The 17,238-nt window shown below is 38.6% G+C and overlaps 1 protein-coding gene across 1 annotated transcript; it reads left to right on the top strand.

Moving 5' to 3' along the window:
- Positions 1–3,129: 3,129 nt before the first annotated feature.
- On the top strand, positions 3,130–16,808 carry ddc (dopa decarboxylase). Its single transcript, XM_044035007.1, has 14 exons — positions 3,130–3,233; positions 4,030–4,237; positions 4,718–4,831; positions 4,926–5,045; positions 7,218–7,352; positions 8,170–8,313; positions 8,732–8,798; positions 8,957–9,051; positions 10,479–10,546; positions 11,287–11,363; positions 12,750–12,769; positions 12,863–12,961; positions 14,721–14,822; positions 15,902–16,808. The coding sequence occupies exons 2-14, from the start codon at positions 4,037–4,039 to the stop codon at positions 16,100–16,102; spliced, it is 1,443 nt and encodes a 480-aa protein (XP_043890942.1). The 5' UTR covers positions 3,130–3,233; positions 4,030–4,036; the 3' UTR covers positions 16,103–16,808.
- Positions 16,809–17,238: the final 430 nt, after the last annotated feature.

Raw genomic sequence — 17,238 nt, 5'->3', positions numbered from 1 at the left:
ATATATATATATGTATATATATTATTGTTAACGCTATTAAATAAAAAAACAACAACAACAAATAAACTAAAAGCCTGAACTTATCTGGCTACTTAATCTGATTTCCCTATGTTTTCACTGTGGGCTGAACAACTCAACATTTTCAACTTAATCTGATCCATGGTAAATCTGTTTTCAGTGTTCACGTCAAATATGAGTGACGGTGAACCACAGCATCATTTTCAGTAGCCAGGTCATTTGTGACCACAGCTGGTGCCTCTGGTGACTTCTCGTTCTGGACATAAACCTGACCTGTTGTTTGGACTGAATGACAAAACTTCCCCGTCACACTCGGGGACAAAGTGACTGAGAGCGAATGCTTGTGTTTTCAGCTGTACTTTCAGTTTCACCTTCTTTTTTTTTATTCTTTTTTTTTTTTAAATGAAAGTGAATTGGCCCCAATCCTGCAACGATGGTAGGATTGATCGACCATCATCTTGGCCATTGTGCATTTTCATAACTTTGTCACAATGCAAGACACCATAGCAACAAGTGAATATACAGACCTATATGTATATATATATATATATATATATATACATAGGTCTGTATATGTAAATGTATACATATAGAAATATAAACTATTACGTCTTTCAGGGAATGCAAAAATGAACACAGTGACTTGTCTCTTGGGTAAGAGAGAGAGAGAGCTATTGTATTCATAATGTGCTTTGCTTCAATCTGTAAATATTTGAATGGCTTATGAATCATAATTGTAACATTTTCAGGTATTTTTGTACAAATAAGGGACTGATATATTCTGTTTATTGTAATTAGAATAAAACATTAATACATTGATATAACAATCCCACTGTGGTTGTCTTTGTTGAGAAAAACAACAACACAATCTTGGTTTTTATTTGCTGACAAAAGAAAGAAAGTAGAGACGGTAAAATATCATTCATACAAACCTATGACGATGAGCACAATATTGGTCCAGTCCAGTTGTCCTGAAAGCTGAAAGCTGTTTTATTAGTGAAATAATAGTCCTGTGTCTTTCCACTAGATGGTGTAATAGTACAACATTTAACTGAAAGTCCTCCTACAGAGGTTTAGTGCAGGAAAAAAAAAACCTACAGTCAATCAGATTGTTTTTCACATACTGATGCAACTGAAGTCTGGTTAATGTCCTTATATGTGAGAAACGGTAACAATGTAAAAATGACAATGACAGGCACAGGAAGTACATGACACAGTGGTTTACAGTATTTTATTCAGCAAAGCCACGTTTTCACTGATCCATATAAGCAAATCTATACGCATAATTGTGCGTCTGAAATTAGAAAACACATTTTCCACTTAAACAAAAGTATTCTTTTTTGCAGTCAAATGTTACACATGCTACTCATTTCTTTCTTTCTTTTTTCTTTCTTTCTTTCTTTATTTTACTTTACCTGTGCAGCCCTGTAACTTGACAGATCCATATCAAGAAGTAAGAAAACAAAGGTCCACACTTGTGTGCCCTGTATCTTAAATAATTGATATCACAAGGTGTTCTGTCCATAAACTAGAACTATTAATTATTTGTATTGTAGGAACATTTCCATTCTGGATGATTTGTGAAAACACTGGTCATACTGAGTGAGAGCTGACCCTTTGACACCATGTCTAAGTGTCACACCCTTTGGATTATCAGTCATGCAAAAAGCAGCGAGAATTCAAGGCTTAAAGTTTTGTTGCGAGCAAAGAAAAAAAGATTAACGGCGGTCTAAAGCTTCGCTCTCTGGAGCAACATTTGCAAAGCTTTTCACACACACACACACACAAACAAAAACAATGACAAAACAACGTTTTATGTTTTATGTTTATATGTTTATTTCGGTCATGCCAGTTAGATCACTCATCACACATCATCTTAGTGTAGTCCACACAATACACAAAACCGAAAGGGAAAGCAGGAGAAGCAAAAGCTTATCTATTCCCGCCCCCATTACCCACAGAATACATATATTCATCATACAATACATCATTTCACGTTAGTTTGCTTAAAGATCTATCTTAAAGATATTGCAGATATGTCTCTTCAGTGCAAAGAATGAGACCGTTTATCTCTTCAGGTAAGAGGACAGTATAGAGGCCATATTTTATTCTCAAGTGGTGTTTTTTGTTATTATTACTATTATTCTATGAGGTTCCGTGAAAGAATATCCAAACCATACCAAGTGTTAGTCACACTGGTGTCAGTTTTCTTCTTAATGGCAATATAATTCACAACATCATGTTCTATTGAAGGATGCATATTGATTGATAAACACAGATGTGGTCAATTCATCAATATCTGCTGTCTTCAAATTAGAGGAAAAGACGATAAAATGGACAACAAAACAAATCTGGTGGCATAGAGCGGCAGCTAAAATCTGATGGTGGCGCTTGTAAGTAGCATTTAAAAAAAGTGGAAAATGTAAAAGGCTGGTCCTGCCACACCAAGAACATGGACACACACCTACAACTCTGTACAAGAGGACTCTGACATTAAAGCCAGCATGTTTAATATGAAGCTCATGTGAGTATATAATGTTGCTGCTGTAAAGACAGTGTTGTTAACACATTTCTAATGGCTCCTGGAGGGATTTACTGAGATTTTGCTTTGACGGGGAATAAACGAGGTATTTTAATGAAGTCACACTCACGTCCTTCCTCACTGGTGTATTTATCTTTTCAGTTTCAGCTGACAGTCTTTGTATATTTCACTCCTGTTGCTTGTCTGACAATATGAGGAGACACAATAGTCACAACTTCAGAAAGACAAGAGTCTGTGTTTCTTGCACCAGGCTGTGATTAGGCCTGTACGATATTAGGAGTACACATGTTGAATATTATACTTGCAATAATAAACACCTCCTTTAGTATATTTTCTTTCTGCTTTTTTTTTTCTTGCAACGTATCCTATGCAGACACTGAAAAAGAATTTAAATGCATCATATCCATTTGTTGAAAACATCTAACATCCTAAAACATTTTGGATATTATTGTGCAGTGCTATAGCAGTGAGCCCAGTTCCCATTGGCTGGCCTGGTCAGGGCTGGTGGGGAGGGGGGCTGTTTGTGGCAAGATAAAAGGGGCAAACGCCTTGCTTCCTGCTTTTACACACAGACACACTCAACACGTGTCTGTCTGTCCGTCTGCCTGCCTGTGATTTTTAAAGAACAGAAGAGGTTCCACCGTCCAAGCAGCTGAAGCTCACACCTGAAAATGTGAGTTTGAACACACACACACTCACACACTCATACGAGTAGTATTCCTAATCCTATTTGAGATGAGGAGAAGGATAAGAAGGGAGAGCAACACATGCATGGCGAAGCACTTGTTGCATGATTAGACCCTCATGTAAAAACAAGGGACAAGGTTCAGAGAATGAGAGATTATTTGTTTTGCTGTTATCAAGCTGCAGCGGATACTTATTTGATGTGTGGTGAACTAATAAACCAGTGTGTCAGTCTGTGTTATTAAAAAGACCTGTCTACATAGGTACGCCTTGTTTTAGAGTTTGCAATAACACGCTTTTGTTTGCTTGTGTTTCTAGAAAAGTCATTTATACTATAACCTGGTTAACTCTGCAGTAACAGTAACTGGTGTACAAATAAAGCTGGTTTGCACTGAAAAACGTTGCACAATGTGTTCTACACAGTCAGATTTTGTGTGCAGTTGAAATGCAGAGTGCTGCAATAGGTTATTCGAGACCTTATTTACTGTTCGGCTTTAATTGGCTGAAATAGCAGCAGATATGACAGGGTGATGAAAAGACTACTATTATTATTATGGCAATATCATTTTCATCAACAGCAATGCAGTCATATAAGATCAGAAGACAAGGTCTTGCCCTTTGGCCCACTGTAAACTCAACCATAATATGTCAAACTTTCAAACGCAGGGATTGTGTGATTGTACTGTGGTGTTTTACAACTGAGCTTGTGCAATAGTTGTTATGTGTCAAGTGGATTATTAATAAGCATCAGAGCCGTAACAGTGGCTCCCTGGGTTTCTGTGAAGTTGCAGCATGGATACTGAAGAGTTTCGGCGTAGAGGAAGGGAGATGGTTGACTATGTGGCCGACTACCTGGAGAGCATAGAGAAGCGACCAGTCTTCCCAGATGTGGAACCAGGATATCTTCACTCCTTGATCCCCACGGAGGCTCCTGTGGATCCTGAGACTTATGAGGACATTATAAAAGACGTGGAGAGGGTCATCATGCCAGGGGTGAGCTGACGATCGTCTGACAGCGTCATTCACATTTGTCTCTTTTCAGTTATTTTGGGGAATGGTTAAAGAGCTTTTTATTGAGAAATCAATCTTTATACATACATGGGCTGAACTAATTACAGCAATCAGGCAGTAGACACAGCTTTTTCTCTTGCTTATCATTTAGTATTGACTTTTCCAGAAAGGACTGAAGCCCATTTGTTTCACTAATATCATTTATTTTTTATTTTTCTGTCCCATCTCAGTGTAATAATAGACTGAATGAAACAGATATATTGTGAAATGAGTTAATTAATGTGAAAATTGTTTGTACATTTCCACTTTTTCTTTCATTCATTGATCAGTAAAGGTTGCCATTCCATTCTAATCTGCAAGGTGGGAGCAGCATTGTTTCTCTAGGCCCTCTATAATAAAACAAATGTTAATAATAGTCACTCTTTCTCTTAAATGATGTAAATATGTTGTGTCTGTCTACAGGTGACACACTGGCAGAGTCCGTACTTTTTTGCCTACTTCCCAGCTAGTTCCTCTTTACCTTCTATTTTGGCCGACATGCTTTGCGGAGCCCTCGGCTGTATTGGATTCTCCTGGGTAAGTCACTGATATCAGTTCTATCCATATCTTTAGTTTATAGTTCTGCATCATGAAAACATGGGAACACATGTGTGTTTTGGCTGTGTCCCAGGCTGCCAGTCCGGCCTGCACAGAGCTAGAGACAGTGATGTTAGACTGGCTTGGGAAGATGCTGCAACTGCCTGAGTGTTTTTTAGCCGGGACTCATGGTCACGGCGGAGGTGTCATTCAAGTAAGTGTTATTAATTTATAACTGTGACTTTATATGCTTCTTTCCCTCTATCCATACTTTCCGTAACACACCTGCCAGTTGGAGGAAAAACAAACACATTCACAACCCAGTGCTCCCGAAACCATATTTATCTGCAATTTGTGCGATATTGATTTATTGTCTCTTCGTGTGCCTGGTTCACACCAACTGAACATTGGCAGGAAATTGCCTTTTAGTGTGTCATCCACAGGCAGACAGTGATGCTGCTGATGGAAAATGATTTGCCATAAAAAAAACAATTCATTAGCGTCTTCACTCACTCTGTCAGACAATCTATCTCTCTATCTATCTATCTATCTATCTATCTATCTATCTATCTTCCTTTCTATCTATCTATCTGTCTGTCTGTCTATCTATCTATCTATCATCATTTTATACCTTGTGTATTGTGACCACCTGGGCGTGTGTGAAAGTGTGTGTGTGTGTGTGTGTGTGTGCGTGTGTGAAAGTGTGTGTGTGTGGGTGTGTGTGTGCACGCATTCATCTGGTTCAAAGTGTTTTTGTGTCTGTCTTGCCCCCTCTGCTTTTTAAGTGCAGCTTACCAGCTCACTATGGCAACAAATGTGGCTCTTTTCACTGCAGCGGGGCTAATGAGTGTTGTGACAGCACATTGCCAGCCTATTATTATAAACCTTACACCCACACAAAGGAGAAGTGGGGTGGTTTCTAAAAAGACCTTACAGTGACCTTAAATTTCCCTTTTACCCCCTTTGTATGAAATTAGACTGTGGTGACAGGTGACGCATACAACACCTAGGATTTATGGTGTATCGTTGAGGCAAAATCACTACAGTACTTTATTATATCTACATGCACACCTGTGCACAACACATGAAAGTGATTTGTGTAATTAACAGTTAATACGTTAGACAAACTTGGCATTTTTATTTTAGAAAGTTTACCCTTTAAAAAGCATTTGATAATTTATTCTACAAGGTGTGCAGATTTCCTCAGCTTCTAGGGAGCAGTAAATCATCACACACTCACTCATCTGCAGTAAATTAAATAAATATATATATAATAAGTATTGGGTTTGAAAGAAAATTGTTGTAATACTCATTTTTAATTCACACAAAAATTTGATGAAACCTAATGTAGAAATTTGTCAATTTCTTTGCTCAGATATAACATTAACACATAAATAACTCATACATTATGCTTTACATCTGTTTCATCCATAAATTCCATCAGCACAGTTGGGTACGTCCTGTCCTTTTCTTTGACAGAAAGTACACTTGGGCACATTTGATGTCTTCTTTTAATTTACAACCTTTCCAATTCCACAGAATGATAATCACAAGGATTTGATGCACAGCAGGAGGATTGATCCATCCTGTGTGGATTCTCAACCTCTAAAAGGTTGAGCTTAATCTTACTTGGCTTCAGCATTGGTTTTGACATCCATAATAGCCGGCTTGTGTTTTGGACAATTTGTGCCTATTGACTGAATGATTTGTATGTTGTCTGTGGAGCGAGGAAATGTGTTCTCAAATAATTTTCTCTGGATCGGTGTGGCTGAACGATGACTCACCATGCAGCTTCTAAATGTCGCGTCATTCACTGAAACGGAGGACTTTACAGATCACTTTCTTTATCAGGTTTACAGTGAAGGTGTCACGTTAGGAAATCTTACACAGTTAACTTTGCATATGTTATCAATCAAGCTCGGGATAATTAAAAAAAAGACTCAGTATTGGTTAGTCCACAAACAAACCAGGTGATGATTTATAATTTGTTAGCTATTCCCACTGCAGTATAATTTCCTGCCATGCTACCAGTGTGTGAGTCACTGGTAACATAAGAAGCACCTGATCCGCTTCAGTAGATTCCGGTCCCATTGTGACAGGTCCTGAATCCTGTTCCGGCGCGCAGTTTTCAATAACGCAGTGATGTTTACTGATGTTTGTCCTCTTTGACAATGACTGTATGATCTGTGTCGTACAGCTGGAAAGCTCTTTTTTTTTTTAGAAACACCAGAATAAACCTTATGCACCAGAATTAGTTTCCAAATACACTTTAGATGAGATGCTGTGCGTCGCCTCTTTAACAGAGTTATAAGGCTGTGTTGTACTGCAGCAGCAATGTCAGATAGGTGTATGAGTACATAATATAGTTCTTCTGTTTCTCCAACAGGGCACAGCCAGCGAGGCAACCCTTATGTCCTTACTCGCTGCTCGATGTAAAACAATTCGAAGTGTTCAGGCCTCCAACCCCCAACTACCAGAGGGGGAAATCTTCTCCAAACTGGTGGCGTACACCTCTGAGCAGGTAAACACAAAAACCTATTTTCAAGTCTTTTTCTGAGTCCGGTCTATGGCTCAGCACGGTTTCCATTTATTTTAGTGCTAGTCTTTGACCTTTTCACTTCGGTCTCACTCACTCACAATAAGTTAACAATCTTTTAAAAGGCTATGATCAGTCACTGATCTGTTCTGACCCTGCTAAAAAGTCAACTTGAACTTTCTGCTGCATGTGCAAAACAAAGTTATAAGATTAACCGGAAATTCATTGTGGCATTTAAGAGCCACATTTAAAGGGCTTTGGTGCTCTCGGGCACTGTCCTCAGCTAGACTCCAATTCCTGTTCTGTACCTTGTTTCTAAAACTGTGTCTGCAGTCCCAGGTTATATTCACTTATGTACAGTATGTGTTTGTTTCCTATGCACTTATATGATATCTCTTAATATTAATTATTATTGTTGTGTACATTTGTGACTGTTGCCTGTAAATGTTCCCACTGGAGAACAGTTCATGTGAACTCACATCATTAAAGCTTACCTTGATTTTCTTCAGCGATTGAGACAGTGAGAGGCTTAGTCAGGCAGCATCTCGCTGTGATCAGGTTTAATACCAGGCTGGTTTTGTGATTGAGTTAGAGAGATGCCCGAGGGCCACAAAGACCTTTACACAAAGACCAGTTCTTTATTCCTCTGAAGATCACGGAAAAGCACAGGTCAGAAGTATAAGAGCGTTTGACTCTCAGTATGCTCACATTTAATCACTGTAATGCTTCATTGTGTATTTAAAAACATAAAAAAACATTCTCTCCTAATTGTTTAACTAATGATTTCACCACACCTCCGAAGGCTCATTCTTCGGTTGAGCGCGCGGCTCTGATTGGAGGAGTGATGATCAGGAAGGTTCCTACAGATGACACCTATGCCGTCAGAAAGGATATACTTAAGAAGATGATGGAGGAGGACAAAGCAGCTGGACTCATCCCTTTCTATGTGAGGAAATACTCAAATCTGCATCTGTCTATCTTGCCCTCGCAACACACACACACACACAGCGTCATCTCATTGAATTACACCAGTCAGTAATTGAATTGCTTACACTGAAAACCAGTTGCACAAACTCCCACTGAGCTGCTCCACACACCCCGAGGTCTCTGCTGAAGGATAACATAATACGTCTATTTGGTTAAGTTCAATAGTCCCTGTCAAGTGGACGCACGGATGATTATCAGTGTATGATATTCAGGAGGCTGCAATATTCTGGCAGCTCTGAGTCATCTGTGTGTGGGTGTGTTGTTGTTTTTTTATATATATAAATATAAACAATGTAAAATGCAAATGTAAAAAAAAAAAAAAAACTTGTTTTGGCTGTGGTAACAAACCTCTAATGAGGTGTGTGCTTGTCTTCCAGTTTTGTGCGACTCTTGGAACCACTCCATCGTGTGCTTTTGATCACATCACTGAACTGGGGCCCATATGTGAGTCATCGCAGAAGCACTCACTTTGCTAATTTATGCAACAGGAAGGGTGGACAGTGCAACCCTATCATTTATATCATTTCAATTTCCTTCCACAGGCCGTTAAACTGAGTCTTTCACACATAATTAACGTTCTCTCTGGTTCTTATTTGTTCCAGGTAATGAGGAAAATATCTGGATGCATGTTGACGCAGCATATGCTGGGAGTGCATTTATCTGTCCGGAATTTAGGCATTTGTTGAATGGCATTGAGGTGCGTAAAATATTATCTATAATGCTTCTACTGCAATACTACCGCTGCTACTAATAATACGTTTTTTCTTCTTGGTCAAATTTCAATTATCAAATTGCTTTAAAAGAAAAATGACACAGTGTAATTTTGACTTTGAACATCCTAGAATGTAATGTGTAGAATGGAATTAGTGGAGTTTCCGTGTGGACAGATACTGAAAGTGAGCAACCACTTGTAGAAACACAGTTGGTTCAATTGCCTGTACAATATCTCCCATAATAGCTAAGCAAGAAAACCCTCAGCTGCTTTATTTCTGTTTGAAAATGGCATAACGTGAATGTCAAGGAGGAAGCATGCAAGAGTGAGTAATAGGCTGAACAATCAGCCGGAGACGCAGCAGCATCAATCTGCCTTTTGAGGCTACTGAGGCAGCTGGTGCTCCTGACGCTGTGCAGAGACGCAGAGATAAGCACAAAGTCATTTCCTGAGGCAGCGTTAGACCTTTATATATCAGTGTTTATTGGACACACAGTGTCAGTGAACAACAGTGTCTATGGCGAGACAGAGAAAACAACTGTAAAAGTAACTATTATCTCTTTCTCACAAACATGGGAAATGCACAGGAACACATTTGTTTTCTAATTCACTTGCCATTTTGCATTTCCTCAAGAAATGGGAAGTTTGCAAACTTATTTCAAACCATAATATTACATACAATATGCTCAGTATAGTACTTAACTCCAACTATTGCCTTGACGATGGAAATGTTTTTGACTAGGACGTGAAGAAGGAAACCAGTCTTTTTGGATGAGAGGGCAGCCTTGCTTGAGGGTTGGTTGCTAGGTTATGAGTGATGGACGAGCAGGCAATCAGCCCTCTTTTAAATCAGTCAGCATGGCAACTGTCAGCCGGGAGCCTGCCTCACATTGTCTCTCTGTGCTGTCTTATTACATTTGTGGAGAAAGAGGAAAAGGATATTACAAAAGATAGGCAACAAAAAGATCAACAGATATGGAAAAGGGTTTGTTTCTTTTTGAAATAACGCTGCCAGGAAAGGAACATTTCCCGTGTGCTCTGTGAGGCGTTGCCACAGCGCTCCTCTTTTGCATTTCAAATAAACTGTGGCAGCTTCAGTCCAGATAAAGCTGCTGATTAAAGGTTGGCTCTATGTCAGTAATGGTAAATACATTTTAAAAATTTGAAAGGTAAAATGACAATATTAGCTGTATCTCTATAAAAATAGGCTTTATCTCAGTGACAGTTTTTAATTGTTGCATGTATTTTATTGTCTTTTTGCTGTATATCCTATATTTGAATGTTTGATACTGTGGTTATGGTGTTATATAACTATTTTAAATATAGTTTAAAGATAATATTATTAGGTGAAATCAAGTAATATCATACTATGATGCCATAGTGATAGAATTTTCTTTTTTTTCCTTTTATAGTTTGCAAACTCATTTGACTTCAACCCTCACAAATGGCTTTTAGTCAACTTTGACTGCTCTACAATGTGGTGAGTTATAAAACGTATATAAAACCCTCTGTTTTACAGCTCCTTTGTGACCGTTGCTCACACTTTCCAACAGTATGTACAGGTTCAATGACAATATGCTGCAGGTTCCACAAAGATCTGTTAAACAAAAGAGTTCTACCTGTAGCATCTTAATCATATATATATTGTATTTGTCATTTTGTCTTATATAAATCAATTTACCCTTGAGCGGAGGTAACAATGGGTAGTTATTGCCATGACAGGTATCCTTCTACGATATTCATTCTTTATAGGTAAATATAGCACTACGCCTTCCACCTGCCACTTCTGTCAGCACACAAACACACACACTGTCCACACGGTGGAAACGGTGTTTCAGACACTGACATGGCTTTAAGGTTTGAGGTTTTTTATAAAAAAACCTCTGGTTCTTTCTGTCATCATATAGATACACAACCAGTCGTCACTTGGATATATATTCCTGAACTTCCTGTCTGACGCTTTGACACTGTCACTCGAGAGACATTTAATGTTCCCGGTGTAGTCATGATTGACTAATGACTGGCATTTTCACATTGGTGAGGTTTTATTTCGTCTCAGTTAATTCATCGTAATCATGTTTAATGAAGAAGAAAAAAAGACATCTTTTGGAATTTGTACATTTTATGTTTTGTGACATATTTTTGTTTGTTATTTGTGTAGAACTAAATAAATATATAATTGAATAATATGTGTTTTTTTGTTTGTCTGCTTGTCAACAGGGTGAAGGATAGAGCAGACCTTATTGGAGCTTTCAAGGTGGATCCACTCTACCTGAAACACGAAAACCAGGAGTCAGGTAGAGTCTATTCACTCACGTTATTTGAATCAGTGCGCACAGCTCAGCTGGGATGAACCTAAGCTCTGCTGAATGAATGACAACGATGAACGGTTGTGACCTCGTTCACTAATTTTCCTGATTCAACAGTAATTGAAGCACTGCGCCAGTGTGATACGATGGACATGTGAAAAATAGACAGGTGTGTGTGTGTGTGTATAGTGCATGTGTCCAGCTCACTCCCTTTGTCCCTTACTTTCTCTGAAAACATCAAAACTAATTTCATCCATTTCACAAAAGGCTCCACTGATAAAATATACACCTGCCTAAGGCTATACTATCATTAAAATAAGTTTACCTCCCGTACAACCCCAGCGATCCCTCTAAGACTTGTCTGTCTATAAGACACTTAACAAGGACTCTCTCTCCGTCTCTCTCTGCTTGTGTGCGGCTTGTGTGATGTCAGTATAAATTCATAATCCTCCCCTACCTGAAGTTAAGCTGATTTACAGCATTTGTGACCTAATTTAATTGATATAGTCATTAGTGTGTGTGTGTGTGTGTGTGTGTTTGGTTTTTGTTATCTCTTTAGGACCAGTAGTCCTCAACTGGTCCTAATGAGGCAGAACCACAATTTTGTGGCCCCCTTTTCCAGTTAAGGCTCATATGTGAAGTGAAGTTAAGGTAAGGTAAGGGTTCAAGTTTTGGATTAGGCTGTCCAAATGGATGGAAGTCGATGCGGTCTCCACCTCAGATTGAGATTAAAATGTGCAGAAACAGCGTTGCTGAATGATAAATCAACATTTCTCAGTCGTGATAAGATTTAGTGTGTGTGTGTGTGGTGTGTGTGTGTGTGTGTGTGTGTGTGTATGAGAGTTTGCTAATGCACTTTCTCCCAGCCTCCAGATGGGCTTAGATGTGCACTATAATTTGATGTACAGACAACTGTACCTCCTACCACCATGAGGCAGTTTACAAAAGACTTCTCTCAATCTGGATGCTTCAATCTAATTAGTGGTTATTAGCACCAGCTAACACAGGCCTCCATTCTGTAGAGATGAGCTGTCTGAAGCCAACAGTGTGAGTGTGTGTGGGCTGTAATCAGTGAGATACAGACAGTGGGCTCAGTGATTTCAACACCTGGACATAGTATCCTGCAAATGAACTGATAGCAGACACATTTTTTGGAAGTGCCAGCACAGAGAGGATTTAATTTTACATCAGGGAGGTTTTCATGCTTCTATACTGTGGTATATTTTATTAGGATCTAACGTTGGTACACTCTAACTGTGATTGACTGTGAATACACATATTGGGTAACACAGAAGGCAAAACTAACCCTAAAAGATTGTGGAAAATGTACTTACAATGTCCATTTCTGATGATGTACTTTTTTCCTTTGAACAGGCTTAGTCACAGATTACAGGGTAAGCTAAATAATCATTTGGTTTCTACAGTCAATCAGCATCAGTTTTTATGCAGGTCCTGTGTGTACTATTGTGTTCTCATCTGTGCTGCAGCATTGGCAGATTCCACTGGGAAGGAGATTTCGCTCACTAAAGATGTGGTTTGTCTTCCGTCTGTATGGAGTCAAAGGCCTGCAGTCACATATACGCAATGTAAGCGCTCGGCACAGAACAGTCCACATCTTCCACTCTCAACATCCACAAATACAGTGAATGTTTGGTGTCGCAGATTATCTTACTGGCATTGATGTTGAGATGTGTTTGTGGTCTCTAAGCATAAAAACATAACATAAACAGCTTCAGTTATATTACCCAAACATACATAATTACAGACTACCTGCAATGAAAATAGTTTTTAACCTGGTTAACAGGAGCTTGTGTTTTTTTCCCCTATGATACAAAACCTACTGTGTAGAGTATGGAACTGCAGTGAACCAATGACAATTTGAATTGTTTTAATCCACAAAACATACATAAAGTGGTACATACATGTGAATATTATCAGTATCAGTGTGGTTATCCTATTGAATCATTAACCTAAACCAGAGCCTGATTCATTTACTTTGTAATACGGTAACTGAGTCAAATATTATCACAGTACTTCAGCAGTGAGCTGGTGTGGCTTCACAATTCCCTTTCATCCATTCATCTCTCTCTCATCCTCCCTCTTTCCTTTATTTTAACCCAGTCACTTCTAATTCTATATGACTGATCTTTATGGTAAATGTCAGCCCAGTCATCTCACTGCTTCTAATCCTCCTCCTCTCTAAAGTCCCTTTAGTGGTCCTCTTTCCTCATCTCTCTCTTATCAGCATATTCTGTCACTCACATATGTCTGGCATGTATCCCCTTGCTATAGTGACATTTTTTCCTCCTCCTCCTCCTCCTCCGCCCTCACCCATCGCCTGTACCATTGCCCTTTCTCCTTGTTGCTTCAACCCTTCATGCCTGTCTCTCCCCCTCATCTTCTTCTTCCTCCCTCCAGTCTGCGCTGTCAATCAAATCAGCTTGTTTCGCCTTTATTCGCCACTTTAAATGAAGCGGCAGAAGCAGCATTGATCCCTGCAGCCATAACTCTGTGACTCAATATTCTACAATACATTGATTTTTCTTACTGGGTTATGAAACTTCAACAATATGTCTTTCCTTGTTTGAAAAGCAATTTAAGGTCTACTTTTCTCAATTTTTACTCATATTAATGACATAACACCCTTTATAATGACATACATTATAGCAATAAAGACAGAGGCCATTATTAGCAAACTAGCTGTTAATCAAAAAACTATGTATAGCATATATATAGTTAAACTTTATTTATATAGCACCTTTCAAGACACAATTACTGCTTTGCAGGACACAGACTTAAAGGATGGAAAGTGGACATGGTAAAAATGGTAAAAAAAAAAAAAAAAAATGTAACATTGACATTTTTGATCCAAAAAAAACACCCCAAATTTGATTTTTTTATAACAACAATATTTTCTATGAGTTCTGGACAAGACTGACTGGGTTGTGTTCAGGACATCTATACTCGCATAATGGAATTCCGGAATTTTTTGAGAAAGTCCAAAATTTTAAGTATGTGAGTATAATAATAAAGGTCCTGAAAACAACTTATAAAAATGTTTTGTTGTTTTGTTGACTAAATGCAACAGAAAAACTGCACAGCTTTGCTGCACATTACAACACTGCCATCTACTGGACATCATAGGAATTACATCCTTACAGCAGACACTGTACTGACATGTGACCAGGCATCAGGTTCAAACAGAAGGAAACTACACTACACAGATGCCGACTGATTAAGAAAAGTGAATATTGCGAATGACCTGGAAACACTTTAAAACACTGAGGTTGAAAAAAAGTGCATGGGTAAAAACACATTATAGTGTGTGATGTCTTATGTTTGCAGCATGTGGCCCTGGCCAAAGAGTTTGAGAGTCTGGTACGGGCAGACAAGAGGTTTGAGGTCTGTGCCGAGGTCATCATGGGACTGGTCTGCTTCAGGCTGAAGGTAACATCATCTGTGAATGACACTGTTGTTCAAAACGGTGAAGTGACCTACTTTACACTTTGCACATTACAGATTACAATCTCATGTTTTACTTTATTTGAAGAGAAGAGCTGACGTCTCTGAATGTATTTCTATATTGTACCGGTACCTGTATCTGTCTCATCAGTCAACTAACAGATAAGGTCTTGAATGGCAAATTTCTTTTACAGCTGTTGTCAATAAAATGATACAAATCAATACAAACAACGCATGTAGACAGACACATACACATGGACACAAAATGGCGCAGATGATCCCTGTAGAATAAATCATTATGGGCATGTTTTCATTTATTTACTAAACCTCCATCCTGAAGGGAGAAACTCAGCATGTAGAGGGATTCTTCAGAGATGGCTGAAGATTATAGTGACTTCTTTGCCAGTGATGTTTGCAGGACAGCGTGATTAGTTTATCTTATTAGTTTCTGATTTCGAGACAAAGACAGCCTGCACTGTTCATTTGTAAGCAGGGTTACTGCGGCTGATGAAAAATGTGGTGCATTCAAAATAATTTAAGTCCATTAAATGCAAAAAACATAGGTGATCCAAAGGTAGATGTAAATTAGAAAAAAAACCTGTCAAATCTGTGTTTTCCATCAGCCCATATTACCCAAACCTAACCCGTCCTATCAACTTTGACCCCTCTCACATCATTACCGGGCCGATGACAAACATGCAAAATACATAACCAAAATATTTTTTTTATAATAAGTTATAAAAAATAATTAAAGATTAATTTGATACCTTTACCATTGTAGAAGTAAAATAAAAAAAACAGGTTCAATAAAGTTGTGTCCATACTGAAATTACATAAGAACAGCCTCTGATTTACATTTTCACATATGACATCCATGTGAGCATCAAAGTTCAGCTTCTTGTCAGCACATTTAACACAATATAATCATGAAAAATAAGTAACTGACACACATTAGCCTTCTTTCCATCCCATTATCTTATGTGTAGTCGTGACAACAGGCCTGACAGTTTTGAATTTAAACTTCTTTCTCTTTGGTTAATCTCTTCCTTGCTCTTATCTCTCAGGGCCCAAATGAACTGAGCGAGAACTTGCTCAAAAAGATCAACCAGAGCCGAGAGATCCACCTGGTGCCCTGCCAGCTCTCTGGCAGGTTTGTCCTGCGCTTTGCCGTCTGTGCACGAACTGCAGAGTCTCGTCACATACAGGAAGCGTGGCGGCACATCACGCAACTGACCCTTGATGTGTTTCAGGAGTCCAGTGATTGACAGACAGACAGACAGACAGGCGCACAGGAGACAATCACTCTCCCACCCAAAGGTGTACTACAGTTAAGATGAACTACTTATTTTCATGTTGTGGTTGTAAAATGTCAAAAAGGGAATTTCTGCAGTCACGTGTGTTTGTGTCGGCAGCCGAGTGTGTTCGTTCTTTTGCTGAAAAAAACAACAACAATGTGCACATTAGGAAACAATGCAGGTTTCTTAATATCACATTTATTTCTCTCTGCACTTTCCACTCCCTTTAGCTTTATCTGTGACCGTGTGTCAGTGTCCTCATCATGATGCATACATGTCCCTGCAGACTTGTCTTTACTGTCCACGTCACTTCTGCGTCTTCTGTGTGTAAAATGTGATATGGAGTGAAGGTGCAGTCAAAGTCTTTTTGTGTCGCCTTGTTATGAAGGTTTTACATTTTGCATTGAATGTGTTATTCTACGTTGGATGTGAGAATTGACTTTTGAGTGTCTCTGAAATTCTGTAAAGCAAAACCATATATATTTTAGGGAAGGAGTAGATATGAATGGGTTGCACAAACAATGTTTTGAATCTGCATTTACGCTAACACTAAGATGATTATATAATGTATGAGAAAAAAACTTAGTGAAGGTCGAAGCACATTATTTATCTCCGGCCTCTTTAGCAAACACACGTGTGTTTATTGTTTAAAGACACAGAGAAATGTTTATAATTTTTTATTAATTCATTTTATTTTATTTTTTTACACAAAATATTAATTTATGTCTTTTGGACACAGATCTTTTATTTCCCAAAGCTGTATCACAAGACCCTCACTATTCCACTGTACGTGAGGGAAGTAATAAATCAATCGTCACCCAGGACCGTTAGTCAGGATTATGGTTCTGCGTTCAAACAGATCACATCGTCTGACACAGATTTGGTGCTGATATACTTAATGGAGTTTAGCATTGTGTGACGTCACCACACCTTGTTGTTATTTCATGTGACTGTGTCAAATTTCGGTGTTCATGCTGCTTCCTTCTGGGCTTGGCTTTCTCCTGCATGCAATGTTATGCGTTTATTTTTTAATAAAGTATGCACGGTGCAGTTTATTCTACTTCAATTTATTTGTATTCATGTGTTTTGCTCTGTGAAGCCATACA

This window comes from Solea senegalensis, linkage group LG9, assembly GCF_019176455.1.
Source record: "Solea senegalensis isolate Sse05_10M linkage group LG9, IFAPA_SoseM_1, whole genome shotgun sequence".
Classification (NCBI taxonomy): domain Eukaryota; kingdom Metazoa; phylum Chordata; class Actinopteri; order Pleuronectiformes; family Soleidae; genus Solea; species Solea senegalensis.
The sequence above is the reverse complement of the archived record's forward strand: the minus strand, read 5'-3'. Positions and strand labels throughout refer to the sequence as shown.